The 22,656-nt window shown below is 51.9% G+C and overlaps 1 protein-coding gene and 1 long non-coding RNA gene across 11 annotated transcripts in view; one reads left to right on the forward strand and one right to left on the reverse strand.

Moving 5' to 3' along the window:
• The window catches only part of KIFC3 (kinesin family member C3), a 57,244-nt gene that overhangs the window by 15,537 nt on the left and 19,051 nt on the right, over positions 1–22,656 (reverse strand). For 2 of the 10 annotated variants that reach the window (XM_057493063.1, XM_057493064.1), the window contains exons 2-5: positions 15,332–15,536; positions 12,689–12,831; positions 8,871–9,009; positions 5,613–5,815 (exon numbers count right to left, since the gene is read on the reverse strand). In XM_057493063.1, coding sequence (XP_057349046.1) covers positions 5,613–5,815; positions 8,871–9,009; positions 12,689–12,831; positions 15,332–15,497 — 651 coding nt within the window. In that variant the 5' untranslated portion in view covers positions 15,498–15,536. Of the gene's footprint in view, positions 1–5,612; positions 5,816–6,740; positions 6,784–8,870; positions 9,010–12,688; positions 12,832–14,987; positions 15,259–15,331; positions 15,537–19,388; positions 19,598–22,656 lie in introns of those variants that run through there. The other 8 variants (XM_057493062.1, XM_036897645.2, XM_036897644.2 and 5 more) reach the window with 8 other exon arrangements.
• LOC118918666 (uncharacterized) overlaps positions 16,611–22,656 on the forward strand; it is a 28,072-nt gene continuing 22,026 nt past the window's right edge. The window contains exon 1 of the long non-coding RNA XR_005027226.2: positions 16,611–17,646. This is a non-coding gene — a long non-coding RNA (uncharacterized LOC118918666). The remainder of the gene's footprint in view (positions 17,647–22,656) is intronic.

The raw sequence follows: 22,656 nt of genomic DNA on the forward strand, positions 1-22,656 counted from the left end.
TTGACGATTGAGATGAAATGAGATAACATATGGAAAGTAACTGGGATAGGGCCCATCCCATAATTAAGTTCTATTATTAGAATGAAAGCCCGTGGATGCAGGGATATTTGCCTGTTGTGTAGGTGCTGTTCTCTGAGGCCTAGAAAAGTGCCTGGCACATAATAGGTGCTTGGTAAATATATATAGAAAGAATGCTGAATGCAGGAGGGACCAGGTGAAGCCAGGTTTGTGATTGAGGCTGTCAGGCAGGGCATGGAGAGGAGGAGGGTGGAGGCAGGGGCACACTGAGCAAAGCTCACTTCCACCAAAGGCAGGAGATGCTACCAGGCCCTAGGCAGGGGGTGCCACGTGGGAATGTCTGCCCAGAGATGCCATATCTTCCAGTATTTTATTGGAATATAAAGAGGAAATCCAGATTCCTATGTGAACTTAACTAAGACTTAAATGTTGGTAACACATTTGATCATGAACGAAGCAGGTCAATTAGAACTAATAAATAAATTCAGCAAAGTTGCAGGATACAAAATCAACACATAAATCTCAGTGGTGTTTCTATATACTAACAATGAACAACCCAAAAAGGAAATTAAGAGAACAATTCTATTTACAATAGCATCAGAAAGAAAAATACTTAGGAATAAATTTAACCAAGGAGGCAAAAGACTTGTACATTGAAAACTATAAAACATTGCTAGTTGAAATTTAAAAAGACACTGAAAAATGGGACGACATCTTGCATTCATGGACTGGAGACTTATTAATATTGTTAAGATGTCAATATTACCCAAAGAGATCGACAGATTCAGTGCTGTCCCTATCAAGATCTCAATGACATTTTTTGCAGAAACAGAAATATCCATCCAAAAATTCATTTGAAATCTTGAAGGACCCGAAATACCCAAAATAATCCTGAAAAAGAAGAACAAAGTTGGAAGTGTCATAGTAATGAAAAGAGTGGTGCAGGCATAAAGACCAATGGAATAGACTATAGAGCCCAGTTCATTTTCGACAAGGGTGCCAAGACCATTCATTGAGGAAAGGACAGTCTTTTCAACAAATGGTGCTGGGAAATGGATATCCACAAGCCAAAGAATGAAGTTGAAGACCTTTAACTTACATTATAAGCAACAATAAAAAATTAATTCAAAATAGATCAGAGACCTATGTAAATGTAAAAGTTAAAACTATAAAACTCTTGGAAGAAAACTTACGGGAAAAGTTTCCCGACACTGGACTTGGCAATGATTTCCTAGATGTGACACCAAAAGCCGAGACAACAAAAAACAGATAGGTTGGTCTTCATCAACATAAAAACTTCTGTGCATCAAAAGACACTATCAACAGGGTGACAGGCAACCCATGGAATGGGAGAAACTGTCTGCAAATCATATATGTGACAAGGGGTTAATATTCAAAGTGTAGAAATAACTCTTATAACTCAACAACAAAACCCAAATAAATATGGGCAAAGGGCTTGAATACACATTTCTCTGAAGAAAATATACAAGTAGCCAATAACCAAATGAAAAGATGCTCAATATCACTAAGCATTAGGGACATGCAAATCAAAACCACAATCAGACATCACTTCATACCCATTAGGATGGCCATTATTTAAAAACAAAATCAGAAAATAACAAGTATTAGCAAGGATGTAGAGAAACTGGAACCTTTGTATGCTGATGGTGAGTAAAATGGTGTACCTGCTATGGAAAACAGTGTCCTAGATTCTTCAAAAGATTTAAAATAGAATTACCATATGGTCCAGCAATTCTTATGGATATACACCCAAAGGAATTGGAAGGACAGTCTCAAAGAGATATTTGTACACCCATGTTCATAGCAGCATTATATGCAACAGCCAAAAAGTGGAAGCAACCGAAGTGCCCACTGATGGATGAATGGGTCCGTCATACATCGTACGGTATAATCATATGATGGAATATTATTCCACCTTAAAAAAGAAGAAAATCCTGCCATTTGCGGCAAGATGGATGAACCGGGAGGGCATTATGCTCAGTGAAATAAGCCAGCCACAAAAAGACAAACACTGTGATTCCATTTATATGAAATAACTTAGAATAGCTAAACTCATAAAGACAGAGCAGAATGGTGGTTGCCAGGGGTTGGGGGAGGGGGAAATGGGGGTTAGTGTTTAATGGGGGCAGAGTGTCAGTTTGCAAGATGAAGATTTCTAGGGATGGAATGTGATGAGGGTTACACGACAGTGTGTGTGAATGTACTTAATACCACTAAACTGTACCCTTAAGAATGGTTAAGATGGTAAATTTTATGTTATGTGTATTCTAACATAATTTTTTAAATGGTTAAAAAAAATGGAAAAAAACAGGCTAAACAGGACTTATTTGAGAGCCAGATCTAATCTGCCAGTCTGTGGCCTCTGAGCACAGTTTTTTAAGGTTCTGTCTTGAGGTGCACGGGCAGTAGGGGTGCATGCAGTCTGGGCATGTGTAACACTGACAAGAGCATTGGGAGCATGGAGGCCACTGCTCCATGGACATCCAAACGGAGAGGGGAGCACCAGGCCCCCAGGACTCCCAATACCGGGGAGGGTCATCTGGACTAGCCACAACCTCCCTCAGTCAGCAGACCAAGAGCAGTGGCCTCTGTAACCTGGGTCAGCAGGGTTCCAAGGACTGATGTCCTTTGGCCTGAGAGCTCCCCCAAGGACAGTGAGCTCCTGGGAAACACAAACATCGCCATCTGACACTTATTAATGGGGAGGCCGGAAAGGACTTCTGCAGCCCCTACAAGCCCAGGTTCCCAGCAGTTGGATCTACGGTCTGAGTGTCACCCGCAGGGCCCTCAGTCTTAACACTAGGCCACACTGCCTTTCAGGAAGTGCCGCATGGGAAAGCAGTCACATTCAGAAGGTGAATTGGGACAAGGTTGGGACTAAGGCGCCATGAGAACAAGGTGGTGTGTACCCCACGATGGGCTTTTCTTAGAGAAGCAACATTTAGAAGATCAGGAAGGCCAATCTGTATTAAGCCATGGTGAGGCTGCAGAGCACACAGAAGAGTCACCTCACTAGGCACTGCACTTTACAGTTTACCATCCACTTTTCTGTCCACTCTCACAATTGATCTGCCCAGTAACCATGAAGCAACATTTAAAAGCCCCAGTTTAGAGACTGGCACATGAAGGCTCAAAGAAGTGACTTCCTATAGCTGCACAGCTAGCAAATGGCACAGCCAAGACTGGAATCCTGCCCACGTGATCCCAAATCCAAAACTCTTCCCAGTAACAGTGGTGGTGGCGGCGGACAGTAACATCAGTAACAATCATCTCATCAGGTACTGGATCACGTCCATTTTACAGATGAGGGAACGGAGTGGTAATTAACTAGCCCAAGGTCACACAGCTGATGAGTGATACCACAGTCAGGATCTGGACCTGGCTGCAGGCCCATGTGCTTGGCCGCAGGGTCATAGAGTCGGACCCTCCGCAGAGTAGCTCAGGGACCTGGAGCTTTCAGGGGCTCCTCCCAAGAAATTTTCAGGGAAGAGCCGGCAGTCAGAAAGTTTAAGGATAAAAGGTGAGCAAAGACCAGGAACCATTCTGAAGTCTTGAAATTGTCGCCTTCAACTTCCCCTCTAAAAAGTAGGTAGATTTTGCTAATTAAAGGAAAAAATGTTTTAAAAAAATTCTGTTCCAAGTCACACAAGGCCACATAGTTATGATTTCATTTATATGAAATGCTCAGAAAAGGCAAATCCATATAAACAGGAAGCAGATCGGTGGTTGCCGGGGGCTGTGGGGAAGGGGAGAGGAGAGACCGTTTTAGACTGACGAAAGTGTTCTGAGATTAGGTGGTGGTGATGGGGCGTCTCGATCCTGATATACTTAAGACGATTAAACTATACACCTTGAAGGGGTGAATTTTATGGTATGTGAATTACATATCAGTAAAGCTCTTTTTTAAAAAAAAACTTATTTCAAAAGTGAAGTGCCTGGATAGTCTAAACTGGGGAAGGTCAGGGAAGGAGGGGCTGCTGATAAGCTCTTGCCGTGGGCCAGCCTGTGGGGTGGGCCCTGGTCTGGGCACACAGGGCCATACCTGGCGCCAGGCCTTGGTGCTGCCCTTATGCTCATGCTGCTCCTCCTGTCTCAGACCCTTTGCATTGACCATTCCCGCATTTCAAAAGGTGCTTCCTCTGCTCTGTGCCAGACCGCAACCCCACGCCACTCTCTTGGGGAGGCTGTCCCTGACAGGTCCTGATCTCCCTGCCAAAGGCCCCGGTATCAGCCCTCGGGCCCTGAGTCCACGCCCACCTACAGAGCCCTTCTTACTCTTCCAACTTTACATGGGAGCATCTAACAAATATCTGTCATGCCCTAGACTGCAGCCTCCACAGGCCAGGGTGCACCCAGCCACCTGGGCATCCCTAGGGGTCAGCTTGGTTCCCATTACATACCAGGCACCACAGCAAACATAGGAAGGAGGAAAGAAGGTGGGCCCCATAGGAGGCAATGGTGATATGAAGCCGGTGTGTCACACCCTGCCTTCAGGAGCCCCTGTTGGTGGGGCAGACCAGTCCAGACCAGCAAACAGTGGGGCTGGTGTATAAGAGGGAGCCACAGGGCACTGGCCATGCCCCAAGTCTGCCTACACAACTCAGCAAGGGTCTGGGCTCAAGACAGACAGTTCTTAAGAGGAGGACACACTCATAAACTGAGAAAAGTGCTGCATTTAACATGTGCATAAAAATAATCTGCTGCCCCTGGAACTGAGAACAAGGCGGAGCACTCAGTGATGTTCCTTCAGGCAGAAGGTCTATGTGCTGGGTAATCACAGAGAAAGAGCTTGGCCCTACCCGAAGGCAGGCTTTCAACAGGGTGCCCTGAGCCCTGAACTCAGGGCAGGAGCCAATGCGGGGATGATATGGAAGACGGGACCTTAGGCAAGTGGGGGGAAGTCAGAGGCAGGCATGAGACAGACACTAACAAAGATGCAGTGAGCCAGACCCCAGGAAAGGGGCCTCAGGGCCCACAGGAGCTGGCAAAGAAGACGGGAGCAGCAGAGGAGGGCCAGTGGTCAGCCCCTCAGGGCATGTGGCTCAGTGTCCAAAAGTCCTCCTGGCCAGCCAATGAAGGAGAGAGACCGCTCACCAACACAAACCTTCAGCCCGCCCTGGCTTCCGGAAGTTTGAAAGCACCCTTGTCCCAGTGCCCTGGCATCAGCCTCTCCTCTCCAGTTTTCTGTAGGGTGATGTGTGCAGTAGTTCTGTCCACTTGAACTGTCCAGTCCAGGGCACCAAGGGAGAGGGGGAAGACTCAGTGCAGGAAAGAGCCCTGTGCCTTCCTGCTCCACTCAAACGTACACACACAGCCCATCATTTCTGGAGAGCGAGGTCCTGGCCCCTGGTAGCCATGAGGAATGGGACATAAGGACATAAGGATAACCAGGATGCGAGACCAGGCCTCTGATTCTTACCACCTTGCCCTCTCATGCATTTCTGAGCCAGGAGAAGAGACCCCACCTGTCTGTCATGCTGGTGGCCTTGTGGGTTCCAGGTGCCACAGGTGAAGTCCTCCTACCTGCTTCACTCTGGACAGTGACCTCAGCCCAGCCCATCCTCCCCAGGTACCTGGTTCTGCAGCTGGGTGGATGTGATTGGCTGGTCACTGTCTTGGAGGGCCAGCCTCTCCCGTAGGGCCGCCAGCTCCTCCTGTAGCCGGGCTTTCTCCTCCTGCAGTTGGGACATGGCCTCCACCATCCTATGCACCACGGGGGCCGCACCTGGCGGCCCCGACAGGCTCGAGCACCTCCCGCTGCCAAAGAGCCGCCCACCTATGAGCAAAGTAGTGGCCGATCAGCAGGGCAGCAGAGGAGCCACTCTGGCCAAGAAGAGGAGGGCCTTCATGGCCAAGTGGACCACAGGAGATGCAGAGGGAATGCAAGCAGAGGGGACACGGGAGCTGGGCAAGGGCTGGGGGCAGCAGCAGCCTGGGTTAGCCAGGAGCCTCCAGGGCCTGCCTCAGAGGAAGCCACTTTAGCAGGCAAGCTTCGGGGAACAGAACTGCCTGGATCAGGACTTAGGAAAGCAACTTTCACTCTATACTTCGCTCCAAGCATGTGTTCTAGGTCTGATGGCAATACCCTCTCCATGGCCAGCCTGCAAGGAAACAGCTGAGAAAGACATGCCTTCAGGAATGTCTCAGAAAGACAGCTGAGGAATCTGAGGTTCTCTGCCTGGAAAACGCTATTCCTGGGGGAATGTGATTTCTTTAAACCCCATACCATCTCCAGAGTACAGAAGAGAGGCAGAGGCTTCCCAGCCTGCCCTCTGCCCTCCCTGGGAGTGGAGAGTGATCAAAGGGAGGGGGTGCGTGTGCAAGGGACAGACGGCTCAGGACATGGAGACAGACACAGCATGTGAGCACCAACACAGCCAGGCCCGCGCCGGGACAGACTCCTAACTGGTGGGATTGAGCACAGTGACCACACAAACACGAGGAAGTATGAAATACCAGGATGGGCAGGACCTCAGCCTAGTCCTCCTCTTCCCACAGCCTTTCACTGTCCTGTCACCAGGAGCAGGAGAGAGGTGACAAAGACACAGAATCAAGGCCTGTGACTTGCTAATAGCGTCTGGGATGCTTGTCACAGCTTGCTTCAAGGACACCAAGAATGGCAACAGTCTCAGCAGATGGGGAGCTGGCAAGGAGCTGGGGGAGGATGGACAGAGGAGAGGGTGAAAGGGCAGGGGATTCACCTGTCCCCTCAGGCAGGGGTCAAACTGGGTCCCGTCCAAAGCCCTGAGAGGCAGAAAGAAGTGTTTAAGAGTGAAGCATGAAGTGCGGCATCTGCTGGCCACGAGCCTCTTCTCTACCTTGGAGCACCAGGGCCTCTGGGCCCCCCACGCTAGGTCCCTGGGAGCCACAGCCCTGTGTAGGCAAGACTGGGGGACTCCCCAGCTTTGTGGACAAAGCCAACTGCCCCTGAAGTCACACACGCCACTCGCGGCTTCCACCCAAGGGGAGGCAGCAGGTGCGCTCACTGAGACTGCAGAGCAGCCAAACGCAGCTTGCAGGCTGGCTGGGCTCTCAGCACTGTCCCCAGGAGGGGCACGCTGTGAGAAGCCCGGCTCCCATTCCAGAGAGAGCAGGTAAAGCGCACACAGGCTCGCTTTTCTCTTCCTCCACCCCCTTGGAATAGCTACGACCCAATACCCTCCGGAGAGCTGGGGCGGGGACTGTCACTGGTTGGCTAGCAGCCCTGGCTGTGATGGCCTGCACATGACACAGTGCACATGTCACACACGGTTGGCCAAGCTTCTGCTGTCTGTTCTAGAGAGAGTGAGGTTGGATGGATGCTTCTGGGCCTGCACACGAGGCTGCCATGAGCAGCATGTGACCAGCACAGCCCTCAGCAATTTGGAGATGGCCACAGGGTGGCTGGGAAAGCACTGGAGTCCACGTCCCAAGAGCTGGTCCTGCCACACAGGAGATGTGTAGGAGGGACCCCCTCAGGATCTTCCTTTGTGAAGTGCGGACAACAGTGCTTGTCCAAAGAAGCTGCCTTGGGAAGGGAGCCTGGAACCCAGGAGGGACGCTCAGGAGCGAGTGGGCATGCTCCAGCAGACCACAGGGCTGGAGCGAAACAAGGGATGCTCTTCCCGTCCAGGACACTGCTCACAGCACGGGGGCTCCAAGCCACCCTCAGAGCCCAGGCCCAGTGGGGTGCATCCCGACCTCAGCACAGTGCCCATGTAACTGGGGAGCTGAAAGGGGGCCTGGGGAGCACCTGCTGGGTGAGAAAAGACACTAAAGAAGGTCAGAGGAGAAGCAGCTAAAGTAGGTCAGAGGAGAAGGGAGGGAAGGTGAGACTGAAGGGGTGGGGGACTGAATGGGCCCTGGCACCCAGCAGGCTGCACGCCTCTTAGCAGGTCACTTGTCAGTGCAAGCTTTCCAGACTGGGCCTCAGACACCCCACTGGGCCCCCTCATGGGCAGGCAGCCTCAGGGGCATTGAGGCCCGGCTCTGGCCCCCCCGACAAGCATTAGTTCTCAGTCTTGACTGGAATTGGCCTCTCTAATTTCGGCAAGTTCAGAGAGCTCACCTGATTGGTTGAACGATGCCGCCATCCCAAGGCCTGCCTGCCCAACCCTCCGCAGACCCCAGCACCTGCCCCGAAACACAGACCATCCAGGCCCAGGCGGCAAATGTGGCAAACACGGCTCTGTACAACCTCAGGGCAGAGTGGCTCCTTCCACCGCCCAAGGTCAGACATGCGCTCAACCTCTGGAGACAGAGGGGGAAAACAAAAGAAAGACCCATTCCTTTTCTCCACATGCTCTTGGCCTTCCCCTTGGACTCCTGATTACTGCTGCACTCAGGCTTCCTTCTGGGGAACCCCATAGAATATTCCAGAACCATTCAGCCTTGCCAGAAAAAAGTGGAGTCACCAGCATCTCTTTCCCAACCTGGAGGCAACAGAGTGAAGCCCCATCCTAGGGCCTTTGGGTCCCCAGAGGACCCGCAGGTACAAGAGTGGAGGGTCAGACTTCTCTGCAGGCGGTGGCAACTTAGAAGCTACCGCCGTTGCCCTGCTTTTGACAGGTGCTGGGGAAAGACAAGAAGCAGGGAAATTCAACCCCAACCCAAGCTGGCCAACGCCTCTTATCACTGGGTGGGGCCCCAATGGCACTGGGAGGAGGGTGCCCCTGGAGTAGGGATGGACAGGCTGGGTCTCTGAGTTCCATGTCAAGACAGCCAGGGCTTGGCTGGGCCACCTCCAGGTGTGGAGGACAGCATGTGGGGACAGCTCAGATGCCACAGGAGCCTCCCTTCCAGCACCGGCTTTAGCTAGAACTGTTCCAGGTCAGCGGGCAGACCTCCTTTACCTGTTTTCTCTATATTCATGGTGCCACCAGCTTCCTGGGCCTCCCGGTCCCGCCTGGGGGCCAGTGCCTGCCTCTTCAGGAGCTTCTCTTCTTTTGTCCCCTGACTCTTGCTCTTGCACCCCTTGTCCAGCAGGGCCTGCTGCCAAGACACAACCAGAATCCTCACGTGAAGGAGGCTGCAATGGGGAGGGAAGCCTCCGAGCCTGAGGATGGGGGAGCTCCTGGAGCTGGCGAGGACCCCGGGCCGGCGCATCCATCTCTCGCTATGTGGGTGGGTGGGGACAGTAAGGCCTGGAGTCTGGGAACAATATGCCCAGATCGCACAGCAAGATGGTGGAAGTGGGTTCTCCTGACTCCTACTGGCAGCCAGTCTTCTGCACCAGTGAAAAAGATTCTCCAGCATAAGGAGTCCTCAGGCGAAGCTTACTTGGCCATCCCTATGGGCTCTGTGGTGCCTGAGTCCCCAGTGCAGAGGCCTGCCCCCGTCAGGACCACAGCCCCACCAGGCACGTGACAATCTCAGGCAACTCCTCTGGGGGTGGCAGCTGCCCCTGCCTCCAGACGGCACCAGCCTGGGACTGCCAAGGACGGGGAGCACAGGTCCACACACACAGGGGAAGGCCATGGCCCACCCCACCCCCACCACGGCTACCCGGGGACAGGAGGACCCCATCTCTCCTGGGCAAGGAAGAACAGGCAAAGGAGGCCAAGGCAGAGCAGACTGGAGAGCAGGTGGGAAGAGGGACGGCAGGGGGCAGAAAGTGTTTCATCCAGAGAAAATGACCTGCAGCTCACACAGAAAGACATCCAAGGCAAGCAGCAGAACTACATGTAAAGTGCAATCCCACTTCAGAGTAACAGAAATAAAACAGGTCTCGAAAAAACATCTGGGAAAATAGATGTTTGGGTGTTGGGTGGTGGAACAGCAGTTAAGAGGAGATCTACTCATCATTCAAACTTTTTGGGGAACATAAAGAAACTTAATGCAGGGAATGTGGGAAGAATGTGGGAAACATCTCATTTTGAACTTTTTGGCATTTGCATTTTTAGCCTTATAAGGATCCACAGTGTTCTGTTCTGTTTTTTCACATTGACAGAAATTATTTGGGAAGAGAGATTAGCAACACATTTTTGTGTGTCTTTGTGCCAGTCATATTTGAAACAAAAGGCTAATGATATGTTTTAAAAAATGCTCTGAGTTTAGAGTTGGAAAGGCCTACATGTGAGGCCTGGTCCTGCCTCATGTGAGCTGTGTGACGGTGGGCAAGTTACTTACCTTCCCTGAAGCTTCACTTTCCCCATTCTTAAAATAGAAAACACTAATTAACCACCTGCATCAGGTTGCTGGTGTGGAGAGCAACCCGTATCTTAGGTACTTTAAGTGTCTGGCACACAGTAAGAGCTCCGTATCAGGTAACCATTAGTGTTAAATATTATTCCTGTAGTCTTCACTTTTTTTCTTTTTTACTTTTATAATCAGAAAGCCAACAAAGAGAATGAAAAGAAGAGAAAAACAACATCAGCAGGCTTGTTCATTCCTAATGTCTGGCTCCCTCTCTCTCAACCCCACATTCCACTTGAGAAGGGAAGGTGGTGAGCATAATCGCTCTTATTCAGGAACATTCCCCCGCCTTAATTTTGTCCCCACCCTTTGACCAACTGCCACACCATCACGAGCAGGCTTGTCAGTGGCGGCGGCAATGGTGGCAGCTGGAAGTTTCCATTTGCCGACCAGAGCAAAGGTTACACTATTTCTGGCCTGTTGGCCAAGCCACCGAAAGGGCAGACAGGCCCCCGGGGGGTTGGGAATTTCTGCAGCGCCTCCGAAGGGAGCGTCTCAGGTTTTAACTGCTTGAGAGGCTTGTGGGGAGCGTCACAAAGCCTACTGGGTCACCTCACTGTGCCTGGGTCCCTACTTCAGCTCGACATTCCTGACCTCAAAACACCTATAAACATAACATTGCTTCGCAGGGCCCAGAAGGACAAGAGCATGGAAACTGGTTGCTGGTGGGAGCTCCTTAGAGAGCCTCAGCACATGAACCACAACCAACACCCCATAATCAAAACTCAAGAACAGAGCCACCGCCCAACTCAAGGCAGCTGGTTTCTGACCACTTTCCAATTTAACTACCAGTGGGTTAAGTCAGGGGAAAAAATGGGTTCTCTGGTTTCTTTAACTATTCCTGCACCAGGCCTGCTTTTCTCTCAGATCTTACAGATAAAAGGAGGCCTGCTTGGTTCAGTTTTCAGATGAATTACACAAGAAGGTCTGAGAAAAACTTTGAAGCCCAAGACTGTCCCTGAAGCCAACGTCAAGCACTGGGCCCATGTTCAGATCAGAGCTGGGGCCACATGCCACCTAGTCCCAGGACTTGGACTGCACAAGGGAGAATATGCCCCAAAAGCACCCTGTCCTGCCCTCCATTTGCATGTGTTCTTCAAGGTGGGCCCTCCCAAGCACAGACCTTCTTGAGGGGTGCTTGGCAACCCCCCAGATAACTCTGGTCCTTCATCCCCTTGCATTCATGCATTTGTGATCATTTGGTTACTCTCTGGTGCCCCTGCCAGACTGTCAGGTCTGGTTCCTTGCTGCATGCCAACACTGAGCACAGCTCCTGGCACAGAGTGGGCACTTCATAAATATCTGTTTACAAATGCACTCATTTAAAAAGTGCAGACCCTGTGCTGCTCTGAAGTTACTCAAAGCTACAGCTGCATGAATGCACAGATATTTAAGGAGCTCCTGGCCATCAGAAATAATACAGGGGATTGGTTAATTCATGGTAAACCCTGCAGCAGAATATCAGGCAGCAGTTTAAAAGAATGGAGTCGTTCTCTACATACTGACACACAGGAAGAAAGCAACAAGATTTACTGTTGAGGGAAAGAGCTGTTTACAGAATGGTATGTAATAATAAATATAAAAATTGTATAAATATAATTAAGTGGTTATTTAGGAAAGATAGACACCAAACTCTGAATAGTGGATTTCTCAGAATCAGGACTACAGGTGGCACTCAGTTTCTAGATTTAACATCTCTGCCCTATGTGAGTTTTCTACACCATACATTATAAAGCTCATCATGTTTAGTGGTCCAGATCCCCACATGCTGTGTGACCCCGTAGCAAGTTACTTAACCTCTCTGAGCCTCCATTATTTCATTCATAAAACTCAGACCAAACAGTAGCTGTACCTTGAGATTGTTATGAGGATTATGAGGACTGATGTGAGATATATAATACATGGCACAGTGCCTGGTACAGTCAGTGTTCAATAAATAGCTGTTATTACTATCATTACATATTATTTCTACAACCAAACATGTATGAAGTTTGTCTTTAGAAAGTCACTTACTGATAACTGCAAGAGAAAAGAACCCCAGTTTTGGCAAAGCCCTCAGTCTAGCTTTGGATTCCCAACTTTAAATGAGGAAAGACTGGTATTGCCCTGTGGAATTACATGCCCAAGTGGGAATAAACAGCTACCCTAAAACTTGCTGTCCTCCTGGTGGCTTCTTAGCCAAGGTCCCGCATTTCCCACTTTAACACCTCAGCCACGGTGTGGCTGAAATGCTTCTGTCATCTCCTGAGAGATTTTCCCCAAGATAACCTAATATAGCAAATTGCTCCATCCATGCAGGCTCAGGGCGGATATGCTGCGAGGAGCTTAGCAAAGAGGCTCCGGCAGGTCCCTGGAGCTCTCTGGGTGCCTCTTTCCCCGGAGGAGCCTGTCGGGGACCCAGCTGCTGGCGATCAGAGGACTGAGGTTCATCCAGCCCAACTCATCCCCTCATGTTTCTGCAGGCCCCAGTGCTTACCTGCACGGTCAGGTAGAGCCTGTGGGGGCTCCCGGGGCCAGCCCAGTCCACGCTGAGGGCTCGGCACTGAGCCAGGGCCGGGCGAGCTGCACTTCGGGTGCTGGTGTCCTCGTCACCGCTGGCTGGGATGTCTTTTCCTCGCCCTGTCCCAAGACAGAGAAGATAGGTGAGATGCTCAGACCACTGGCCGGGCCAAGGCTGGGCTCTGCTTTCACACACTCTGGGCCGGCCCAGGCGCAGCCAGGAGGGACTCACCTGCTCACACACCTGCCCAACACAGAGGGAAGGCCTGGCTCCAGGCAGGGGCTGTGCTCCTTTCTTACCAAGAGATGCCCCAAGATTGTTTTCAGGAGGGCACTCAAGGCCCTGAGGCCCAGGGGAGGGGCCCCTGGCCTCCAGAGTGGCTTGTGGGTCTAGCACTTACTCATGAGCACCTTCTACAGACAGCAGCAGAAGGAAGCTGAAGCCAACATGCTGCGCTAACCTTCACAGGACGGCACCCCAGGGGCCTCGGCTTTATTACCAAGGCTGCCTCTAGGTGGCAATTTCTCCCTGCCTTCATGAAGACCAACCCCATGCTGAGTGGCCTGTTCCCTCCAGCCTCCAAAAGCATATTCAGGACCAGCTAAAGCACATCCCCCTGGCCTCTGACACATTGTCTTCCTCACTGGATGGGGGGAGCTGACTGTGGCATGGATGCCTCATCTACCCCACCTCTTCTGTGAGGTCAGGGCACAGGAGAGGGGGCTCACCACACTGGGGCAAGCTGCAGAGCTGCTACTCTGGGGTGTAATTATATCCTGATGCCAGCACCAGGCCAAGTGCTTTCCAGGCCTTAATGCCTTTCTCAATCCTCAGTTTCTTCATCAATAAAATGGGTATAAGGAACCACTTTCATGATCCTGTAGCAAGGATTAAATGGAATGACACCCATAAGTGCTCACTCAGTGCCAGGCATGCAAAGAGTGGCCACAAATTCAGGCCATCAGCTCCTCACAACAACCCTGAGAGGTAGGAATTGGAGGGTTAATAACATGCCCAGCGGTACATAGAGCCAGTAATAGAGCCATCCTATTCCATGTGCTGACCCACCCTCTGCTGGCCTACCCTTCTCAAGGAAGCCGTAAGAGGGGTTGGGGACAGAGGGCCCCAGGGGCAACCAAGTTAGCTGCAACCTTACCCAGTGGCAGGCATATGCTTAGCATTTCACACACAGGATTTCACTTGACTTTTGTCTTAAATTTTAAAATTGGGTAAGTCTATATGGTCATATAATCCTAATAACACCTATTTAATAAACGAATTTGCACACATGCACACACACACACAAGACTGGAAGGAACTATAGAAAATCTTCAGCGATAGGCCTCTAGGTGATTTATCTTTTTCTTTTTTATACTTTTATCTGCTTGAGGTTGTTTTCCCTTTGTTTTAGTTTTCCAAGAGAACATGCTTTTGTTTTATGCTTCTTCTTTTTTTTTTTAACCATTTATATTACATTTAAACTCATTTGTATTACATTTAAATCCTTAGGACAACCTTGTGGGTAAGAGACCATCTTCAGCCCCTTCCAGAAAGTTGGAGCTACCTGACCCAGAAGCCCAAGTTTTCCCCAGAGGCCTCCAGGGTCATCCGCAGCCTCACTGTCCCCCAGAGAAAGACTTTGAAGGCCATCACTCTGGCCGCTACTGATGATTGCAAAAGTGTGGTGAGAGAGAGGGAACTGAACAGGAGTTTGCTGCGTGCCCTCTCTGGGCCTCAGTTTCCCCTTCTGTACCTGATGGGGGCCTCTGGAGACTGTTTGCTAGCTCCGACATGCTGGTAATCTAAACCCCTTCCCCTGTAGGTTGGGAAACAGACAGCAAACCTTGAAGGTATCTTGTCTGAAGACCACTCATTCCCCCCGCACTCCAGGACGCAGGGCCCCAAGCGGAGATAGTGCTGGGGAGACAGTCACTGGGCAGCTCCCCAGACCCGTTGATCCAGCCCCCACCTGGAATCAGAGGAGCCTCTCACTTGACGTTGGAGGCACCAGGAGACATGACCCAGAAAGGAGAACTGGTGTTGACAGCTCCCCTAGGGGACCCGCGGGGGCCCAGGCTGGGGTACTCCACTGCCCACCTGCTGTTGGGGCCCCTACAGAAGCCACCCTGGATGGCGCCGAAAACCGAGTGCATGCCACCCAAACCCGCCGGGCCACGCTGGGGGCAGCCTCGTCCACTCCCCTCGCCGTCTGCGGGCCAGCCCGGGCAGAATCAAGTGTCAGGGCCGCGCGGCGCCGGGCAGCCACTTCACCTACCTTGTTTACCAGCCGCGGGCAGACACCGGAGGACGGGCGCACGGCAGGGCGACACCGACCTGGCTGGGCCACAGGGCGCGTGGTTGTTGGCTGCGTCTCCCCCCAGCTCTACCGACCGCGTTAAAGTTTAACTTGGCGTCCACGACTTCTTACAGACCGCACAGGGCAGGAGCGCCCTGCGAAATTGACGCCCTGACTCCACGCCGGCTCGCGGGCTGCCGGCTACCCTGTAATTACCTGACAGCTCTGAGTGAGCCTAGGAACTTGCGAGAAACCCCGGTCTCATCTATGGTATCTGGAGGAAGGAAGCGAAATGAAGAGGCATTTAAAAAATGCGAACTCACCAGTTCTCAACCTCCCCGGGCCGGTGTGTGGGAAAGGGCGGGTGGCAGGGCTGGCTGGGGCGGGGCGAGCCATCCCCGGCGCGGGCTCCCCGGCCCGGCCCACTCTCCACAGGCTGCGCAGCGAGGGCGTGGCTCCCAGGTTCCACGTCCTGCGCGATGGGACCATGGCCCGGGGCTCAGCAGCCTCGTCCGGGGGCCTGGCGGCCTGCAGAGAGAACAAGGGGAAAGGAGATTGAAGGCCGCCGTCCCCCCGACCACCCCCACCAGGGCTGACCAGAGCCCACCATATGGAAGGGTCTGTGGATCCATGTCACCTGTTCCCCAGAGCAGCAGCCCCAACAAATTGTCCTCCAAGGTTTCCGGGACTCATGGGATGAAATGTGGTCTGTTTCCATTTGGAGGTGCTTATTCCCAAGTAGGGCAGCTCAGAAGTGGGCAAGGTACCAGTAAGGTGTGTCTGTAGCACACTATGGAGACCCCACATCTCAGCCCCTTTTTCTCCACTAGGAGCCTGACAGCATGAAGATGTGCCAGGTCACAGCCCCACATGAAGTACAAGTCAACAGTATCTCTGTAAATCTAATCAGAAGGGGCCCTGATTGTGGCCATTGACAAATTAAGCATATATATCAAATACTCTTAAAGTTAGCTCATTCATGTATTCAGCTGGCCTTCACGCTGTCCCTACAATGTGGCTGGCAACATGCTAGGGGTTGATATACAAAGATTCATTCATTCACCACTTAGTAATTATTTATCCAATGTCTGCTGTGTGCCAAGCACCTGCCAAGGGTCCTCTTTGATCAGGAGAGAGGTGGTCTCAAAGCTCCCTATCAGGAGGGAGGTAAACACTTCCACAAACCTTCACAACCAGAACAGGATACAGGGAGGTGCCAGGTGGTATGGGAGAATGGAGGTGGGGGTGGGGAGCACTGATCTGGAGGGAAAGCCCCATAGGTCCCTTATGAACTGAGCAAGTGAACAGAACAGACTTCAAGCATACAACCTTACTGAGCACCTACTGTGCTCAAAGCAACCTTCAGGCATTTGAGGTGACCGAGCTACAATCCCAAACTCAGACAGTGACACCATTTACAGAAGAAGCCAAGTCAGCTCAGAGAAGCAATGGGAAGTTTGCTTTTCATTTTAAAATGGAGTAGGATATACCCAAAGACTTCCTAATGGCACTACTTGAGCTATAGACCCCTTTCCCCATCCCTCACTGCACTGATCACTTTCTGCCAAGCAGTAAAAGTATCTACTTGAATGGTGTCCACCACCCCTGACCCTTGATGGCTCCCCAGAGTGGGGGTCCCAAAGACCCAGCCTGGAGCTGCAGCTTCATCCACACCAAGCAAGTGATGGCTTTTGGGGTGAAAGCCCTGAAATAAACACAAACAAAAGTTCAGGCTCAAACTTGGGTAAGAGCAAGGCTACAGACAGAGACTCAGAGCTGGAAGGCTAACACGGGACACTGGGCCACAGGTAAGGGTGCAGTCACCAAAGATGGCACAAGAAAAAGGCAACCAGGGAGGACTGAGTTCACTCCAAGTGGTACGGAAAGCTGGAAAAGGAAGGTCAGAGGTAGCAGGAACAGAAGCAGAGTCTTCAGAGGTGACTGGAGGGTGAGTAAGAAGGAGAGGATGGTCAGTTCCCAGTGAATCATGCAACAGAAGTGTCAAACTGGAAAAAAGACCCTGGGAACTCTTTAAGGGAGCATGTCAGTGGAGCAGGGCAGAAGGCTCAGAGGGTGGGTGAGGGCAGGAGAAAGCAGCCACCTCCTTCTCTTTGGGGAAGTTTGGCTAGGATGGGAAGGAGAAGCTGAATTGAGAAGATGTGGTACTTAGAGGAGGAGAGATCTGAGCATGCTGGGTGGACGGAGAGGAGGGAATGTCTGAAGCATCCAGAAGCAAAAGAAGTAAGATTGCAGGATGGGTGGCCTGAAAATCTGGGCACCAATGTTCATAGAGCTGACCCTGGAAGAATGCCAGGCTCCTGGCTAGGGAGTCATGGTCTTTGCCTTCCTTGACTGCAGAAGACAACTTGGAGGAGGAGGCTTCTGATCATTCTTACTGGGAGGGGGCAGGACTATGGGCCAAAGGATGGGCGGGGGCTAAACCAAATATGCAGGCAGGCTCCACAGAGGAAATGGAGACGGACCCATGTGGAGTAGAAGGAATCAGAGGAGTAGCCAGACATCCTCTTCTCCAGGCTCCTTGGCACAGAGCTGGGCACATGAACAACCCTGAGGAGCAGCTGCCCAATGGGCCAGAAGAGAGGGATAGGCTCTGCCTGCATGCCACGCCGCTGGAAAGGTGAGATGGGTACTGAGGGCAAACTCCACAGTTGATGGACAAGACTTTTAAGGAGATCACCTGAGTCTGAGAAGCAAGGACAGTAGGAGACAGTATTTCTGTAGCTTTCTGGAAGGGAAGTCAGGGAGGCAGCCAGGATGATATCAGGAAGAAAGAGGAAGGATGTGTGCAAGATCCTGAAGAGGAAAAAGCAGCTGAATTTAGCAGTTGGAAGGATATGAAGGTCAAAAGTATCAAGGACTCAAATAAGCCTAAGGCTGGAGCCTCTACCAATGTGAGAGTCATGGTGTGGGGCAATTGGGGCATAGCAGCACAGTGGCTATGACCACAAGCTGGTTCAGGACCCAGCTCTGCCACTTACTAGATGTGTGACCTTTGGAGAAGTATTTACCTTTCTGTGCCTCATTGTCTCCACCTGAAAATGGGGGGAACTTCACCTTACAGGGTTGGTATAAGGATTAGGCAATGAATAGGAAGTGTTTAAAACAATACTGGCATATACAAAGAACTCAAAAATTGAATTTTTCAGTGATCTCCCTCCCATGGGTGAATGCAGGAGGGGCTGCCTGGGGAAGAGGGGTATCTGCCTCTCTGGTTTAGGCCAAGGCTTATAGAGCTTCAGCCCCCCTTCCATAGACCAGGGATATTGCAATGATTGAGGGACAGACTTAAAAACTGCCCAGATGACTGCTGCCCAGGAAGGTTTAGCCTGCCAGAACAGGCCAAAGGGCAGGGAGGTGGGTCAGAGGCTGGGACCTCCCCCCACCCACAGTCACACATCCTAGGTTTTCCAGGACAACCCAGATTTCAAAAACACTGCTACCTAGTGCCCATAAGGACAGCAGAACTCATGACCTTATGCCTCCAAAGTCCAGTCACGGCAAACACAGGGCCCCATTCTGAGGCTGCATTCCTTGAAATGACTCTCCCTGGCCAAGAAGACGGCTACTTTATCAAGGGCATGGGGAATATGTCTGGGCAGGGAGAGCTGGGCAGTGAGAGGTGCTCACCCAGCCTCAGGAGGAGGGAAAGCACGGGCGGGTGAAAGGCCAGGGGTTGCCAGGACCCACCACACCACCTTGAGACAGATGTGTTGGGGGTTGAGAGAGTTCTTAAGATTTTAAATACAGCTTCCTCTGTACAACCTCCCAAGATCAGGCCCTTCACTGCGCCAGAGTTTTGCTCTAACTCACAACAGAGGGCTGAAGGAGGCGGCTTCTGGCTCCCCTGCCCCTCTGGGACCCCCAGCAGCCGCTGTCAGTGGCTCAATTCTCCACTCTGTCCCTTCCTGACCTCAGGGCTGGCCTGACCCACCCCACTCCGGCCCCGCCAGGGGGAAAGCGAACTGCCCCGGAGACGTATGTGGTGGGAGGGCCCGAAACTGCAGCCTTCGGGAGGGAGCCCTGGGGGTGCGGGAGATCTCTGCAGGGGAAGGGGTTCCCAGTCGGGTCCGGCTCTCCAGGGCCAGTGACATCATAACGGGGGTCCTAAGGCTGCTCCGATCCCAGGGACGTGCCGTCCCAAGCCCTGCTCCCGACAAGGTCCTAGGCTCTGGCTGGATGGCGCTAGGAGCTGCAGGGGGCCGCGCTGGGCTGGGTCTCCGCGACCCGGCAGTCTCCGCGCCCCTCAGCGGGTCCGGGCAGGGGGTCCCAGGGCAGGGCTGGCCCGGACGCGGCGCCCGGAACGCCGGGCGGACCCCAAACGCCTAGCCCGCTCCCAGCCCGCCGGGGGCCGCGACTCACCGGCCTGGCGGAGGCAGGATCCCGGCGTCGCCGCAGTGCCGGGGGCTCGGCCCGGCCCGGCCCGCCGGCGGGAGGCAGCTCCACGCCGCCGCCTCCTCCGCCCGCCCAGCTAGCGCCCCTCCCGCACACTTTCCACAGGAAATGATTAACTCCGGCCGCGGCGCGTTCCCATGGCAACCGGCTCCCACCCGGGCGGGGGGCGGCGGGGCGCGTGCGCGCTCCCGCACACCCCTCGGCGCGCGCTCGCACTCGCACGCGGGACCGCCCACTCCGTGGCCTCCCGGCTCCACCCTGGCTTCCCGCTGGGGCCCGCGCCCCCGCACCGTGGGACACACGTGTCGTCATACGTGCCCGTGCCTTCCAGTACAGGCGCTCACACGCTGGCACGCGCGTCCCTCACACGCGCTCTGGTTAGTACGCACGAACACATTCGCAGTTTCACACACATTCCCACACTAGTTCGGACATAACCTGCTTTTGCATTTAAACTTCCACTCTAATACGCACATCCGCACACCCTAGTACAAAACTTTCATATGCACTAGTTGCTACTCACACACACACCTTTCACACGTGCTTCCTTGCTGTCCCTGAAATGCTCTCACAAACTCTAGCACACGTGTTCTTCACATTCCAGGACACACACTTTCATACCCACTCTAGATGGTTTGTGTATACACTTTCACGTTCTCACACACTTTATACATGCACTCACATGTTGTACTGCGCTCATACTGTCACACGTTCCCCAAAATGCTTCACATGCTCCGGAGTGCACACACCTATGGCCACTTGCTCCACGCATGTGCTGTCACATGCTCTAAGACTCGTCCTCTCTTACTCTGCTTAGCACACCCACACATGCACTTTCACACATTATCACACACGTTTTCACACACATGTTGTCACGAGCTCTAGTAGGAATACACAGGTTGCCTCCCCAGCTAGGGTACCACCCGCTGCCAGGTGCTCACCTACAGACATACACCCTCCAGCAAATTAACATCTTCCAGAACAGGGAAGCTGCCCAGAAATTTTTAAGATAAAATACCCCTCTATGCCCCAGTGAAAACATGTTCAGAGTGCAGCAACTCCAGGGCGGCAGCCACTCTCAGGGTAGCCCCAAAAGGCCCTCCTCCTAGGACGCCTCAGGGGGAGGCCAGGGAGAGACAGCTGGCCTGGAGGAGCCACTCTGTTCTTTGTCTCCAAACAGAGGCCGCATTTTACTCCAGTCAGCAGCGAGATTCCCCCTCCAGGGTACAGGAGAAAAAAGAAACTCAGAAGCCAGCCCAGTGCAAACTGATGGTTCCGCAGATATTCCGAGGAGGGTGGGCACTCTGCCCCTTCCTGCTGAGCAGGCGATGGCCCAGGAGGAGCAAGGAAGGGAGTGGAGGAGGCGTGCAGCTCCAGGACGGTTCTCTCTTCTGTTGCTTCCTGAGTGCTGGGCTGGCAGTGGAGAATCTCAACAGGCAACGGAGCCAACCTTCTGAACCTCGGTCGGTCTGGGTGCCAGACCAGGACACTCACAGTCCCCCTACAGGAAGTGGGCTAATGTGTTTTATTTTCTAACTGAGATGCCCCAGTGAAAGCCCAATAGAGGGTAAATGTCACTTTCCTGGAATGGTTCCCTGGAGAGTTAGAGATTTCCAGCTAGAAACCCCAGATAACACTCCCAGTGGGAGACAAGGCCATAATTAAAGAGCTACCGTCTCTGAATTCCCCTGCTTGCACTCCAGACATCAGTGATCAGGGGGACTTCAAGGTTGGATGAGGGTGAAATTTCTCTAGATTCCAGGCCAGACATCTCCCTTTGTTATAGTCCCTATAATTTGGTTAGGGCTTGGGGTGGTATCTGTCTTTAAAGTCCTGGTGTAGAACCAGAGCCTTGTCTCACTTGCAAGCTGATACATTGATATTAACTGCAGGTTCCTTCTGACAAGCTAAAGCCACGTTTTTAAATTAATAATAACATTTATTGTTCTTTATCTCTGATTACAAAAGTAATAGATATTCATTGTAAGTGTAGCCCCACCCACTAGAGATAATGCTGCCAACATTTTAGTACAGTCTTTTTTATTTCTGTGTGCATAAATAGCTACCATATATCCAGTGCTAGCACTGTGCCAGGCACTGAGCTAAGCTCTTTATAAATAAAATCCCACTTAACCCTGAACACTCTGTGAGGTGGGCACCATCACAGACCGTTTTCAGGAGGAAACTCAGCCTCTGAAAGTATATTCACCAACCCAGTGTGTAATAGAACTGAGATATGAACCCAATAGGTGTCTGTGTGTCTACATACACACAAACCAATCATATATCATATGTATATAGATGCAAGAGTTTATTAAGATCAAAGCACCAATGAAGGAAAAAGGAAATTGAAGCATTAGGAGGAGGCATTTTTGGAATTCTAGCAAAACCCTGACTTGCAATGTAAAAACGTTGCTTCATGATTGTCGGAATTTAGTTTAAGAATGCACAGTATCAACAGGAACTACCTCAACGTCATTTCTATCCCAGAAACCTCACTGACAGTTTGATGTGAAGGCTGCCAACTCTCCCCTGGCCACAGGGAAGGTGGGGGATTTGCAAGAAATCTGGCCATCCCAATGCAGGGGTCCTGAACCCATGAGTGAGGATTCTTGGTTTCAGCCTTTGGCCTTGACCTCCAGCCTGCTTTCTGGCAGAGGCATAGGTGTCTCAAGGTAGGTCACACTAAAGGAAGGTGCCAGAACACTGCATATCTATATCCACATCCACCCTCCTGGCCCCCAGGCAGGGGGTGGCAGCTCTATCTCTGTGTACAAATTCCCTGAAACCCCTTAATTCTCAGGCATCCACCTGAGAGGAAGCCAAGGAAGAGTTCTGCCCAGAGGGAAGCAAATAGGGGGAAATAACAAGCCAGACTGTACTTGATCTGATACTCAGAGTATCAGATAAACCCAAGAAAAGCACACAGAAGATTTACATGATTTTCCAGTCTGAATGACCTAACTTGAGATTCAACCACCTTCAGGCCTTAGCAATGTTGTTCGCCCTGGCCAGCCCTCTCTCCTTCACCCACTCTCACCTTGACCTGGCTGACTCCTGCTTGTCCCTCAAGTACTTCAAGCTTAGAGGTCACGTTCCTCCACCCTCCTGGCCACCACATTTCCCCGCCTGCTCACCTGCCTGCAGTACCTCCAACACTGGATTGTAATGGTCTCACCTATATTACACTTTCATCTCTTTGAAGGTGAGGCCCTTTCCTGACTTGATCAAGGGG

Source organism: Manis pentadactyla, chromosome 15 (genome assembly GCF_030020395.1).
Source record: "Manis pentadactyla isolate mManPen7 chromosome 15, mManPen7.hap1, whole genome shotgun sequence".
NCBI classification, from domain to species: Eukaryota; Metazoa; Chordata; class Mammalia; order Pholidota; family Manidae; genus Manis; species Manis pentadactyla.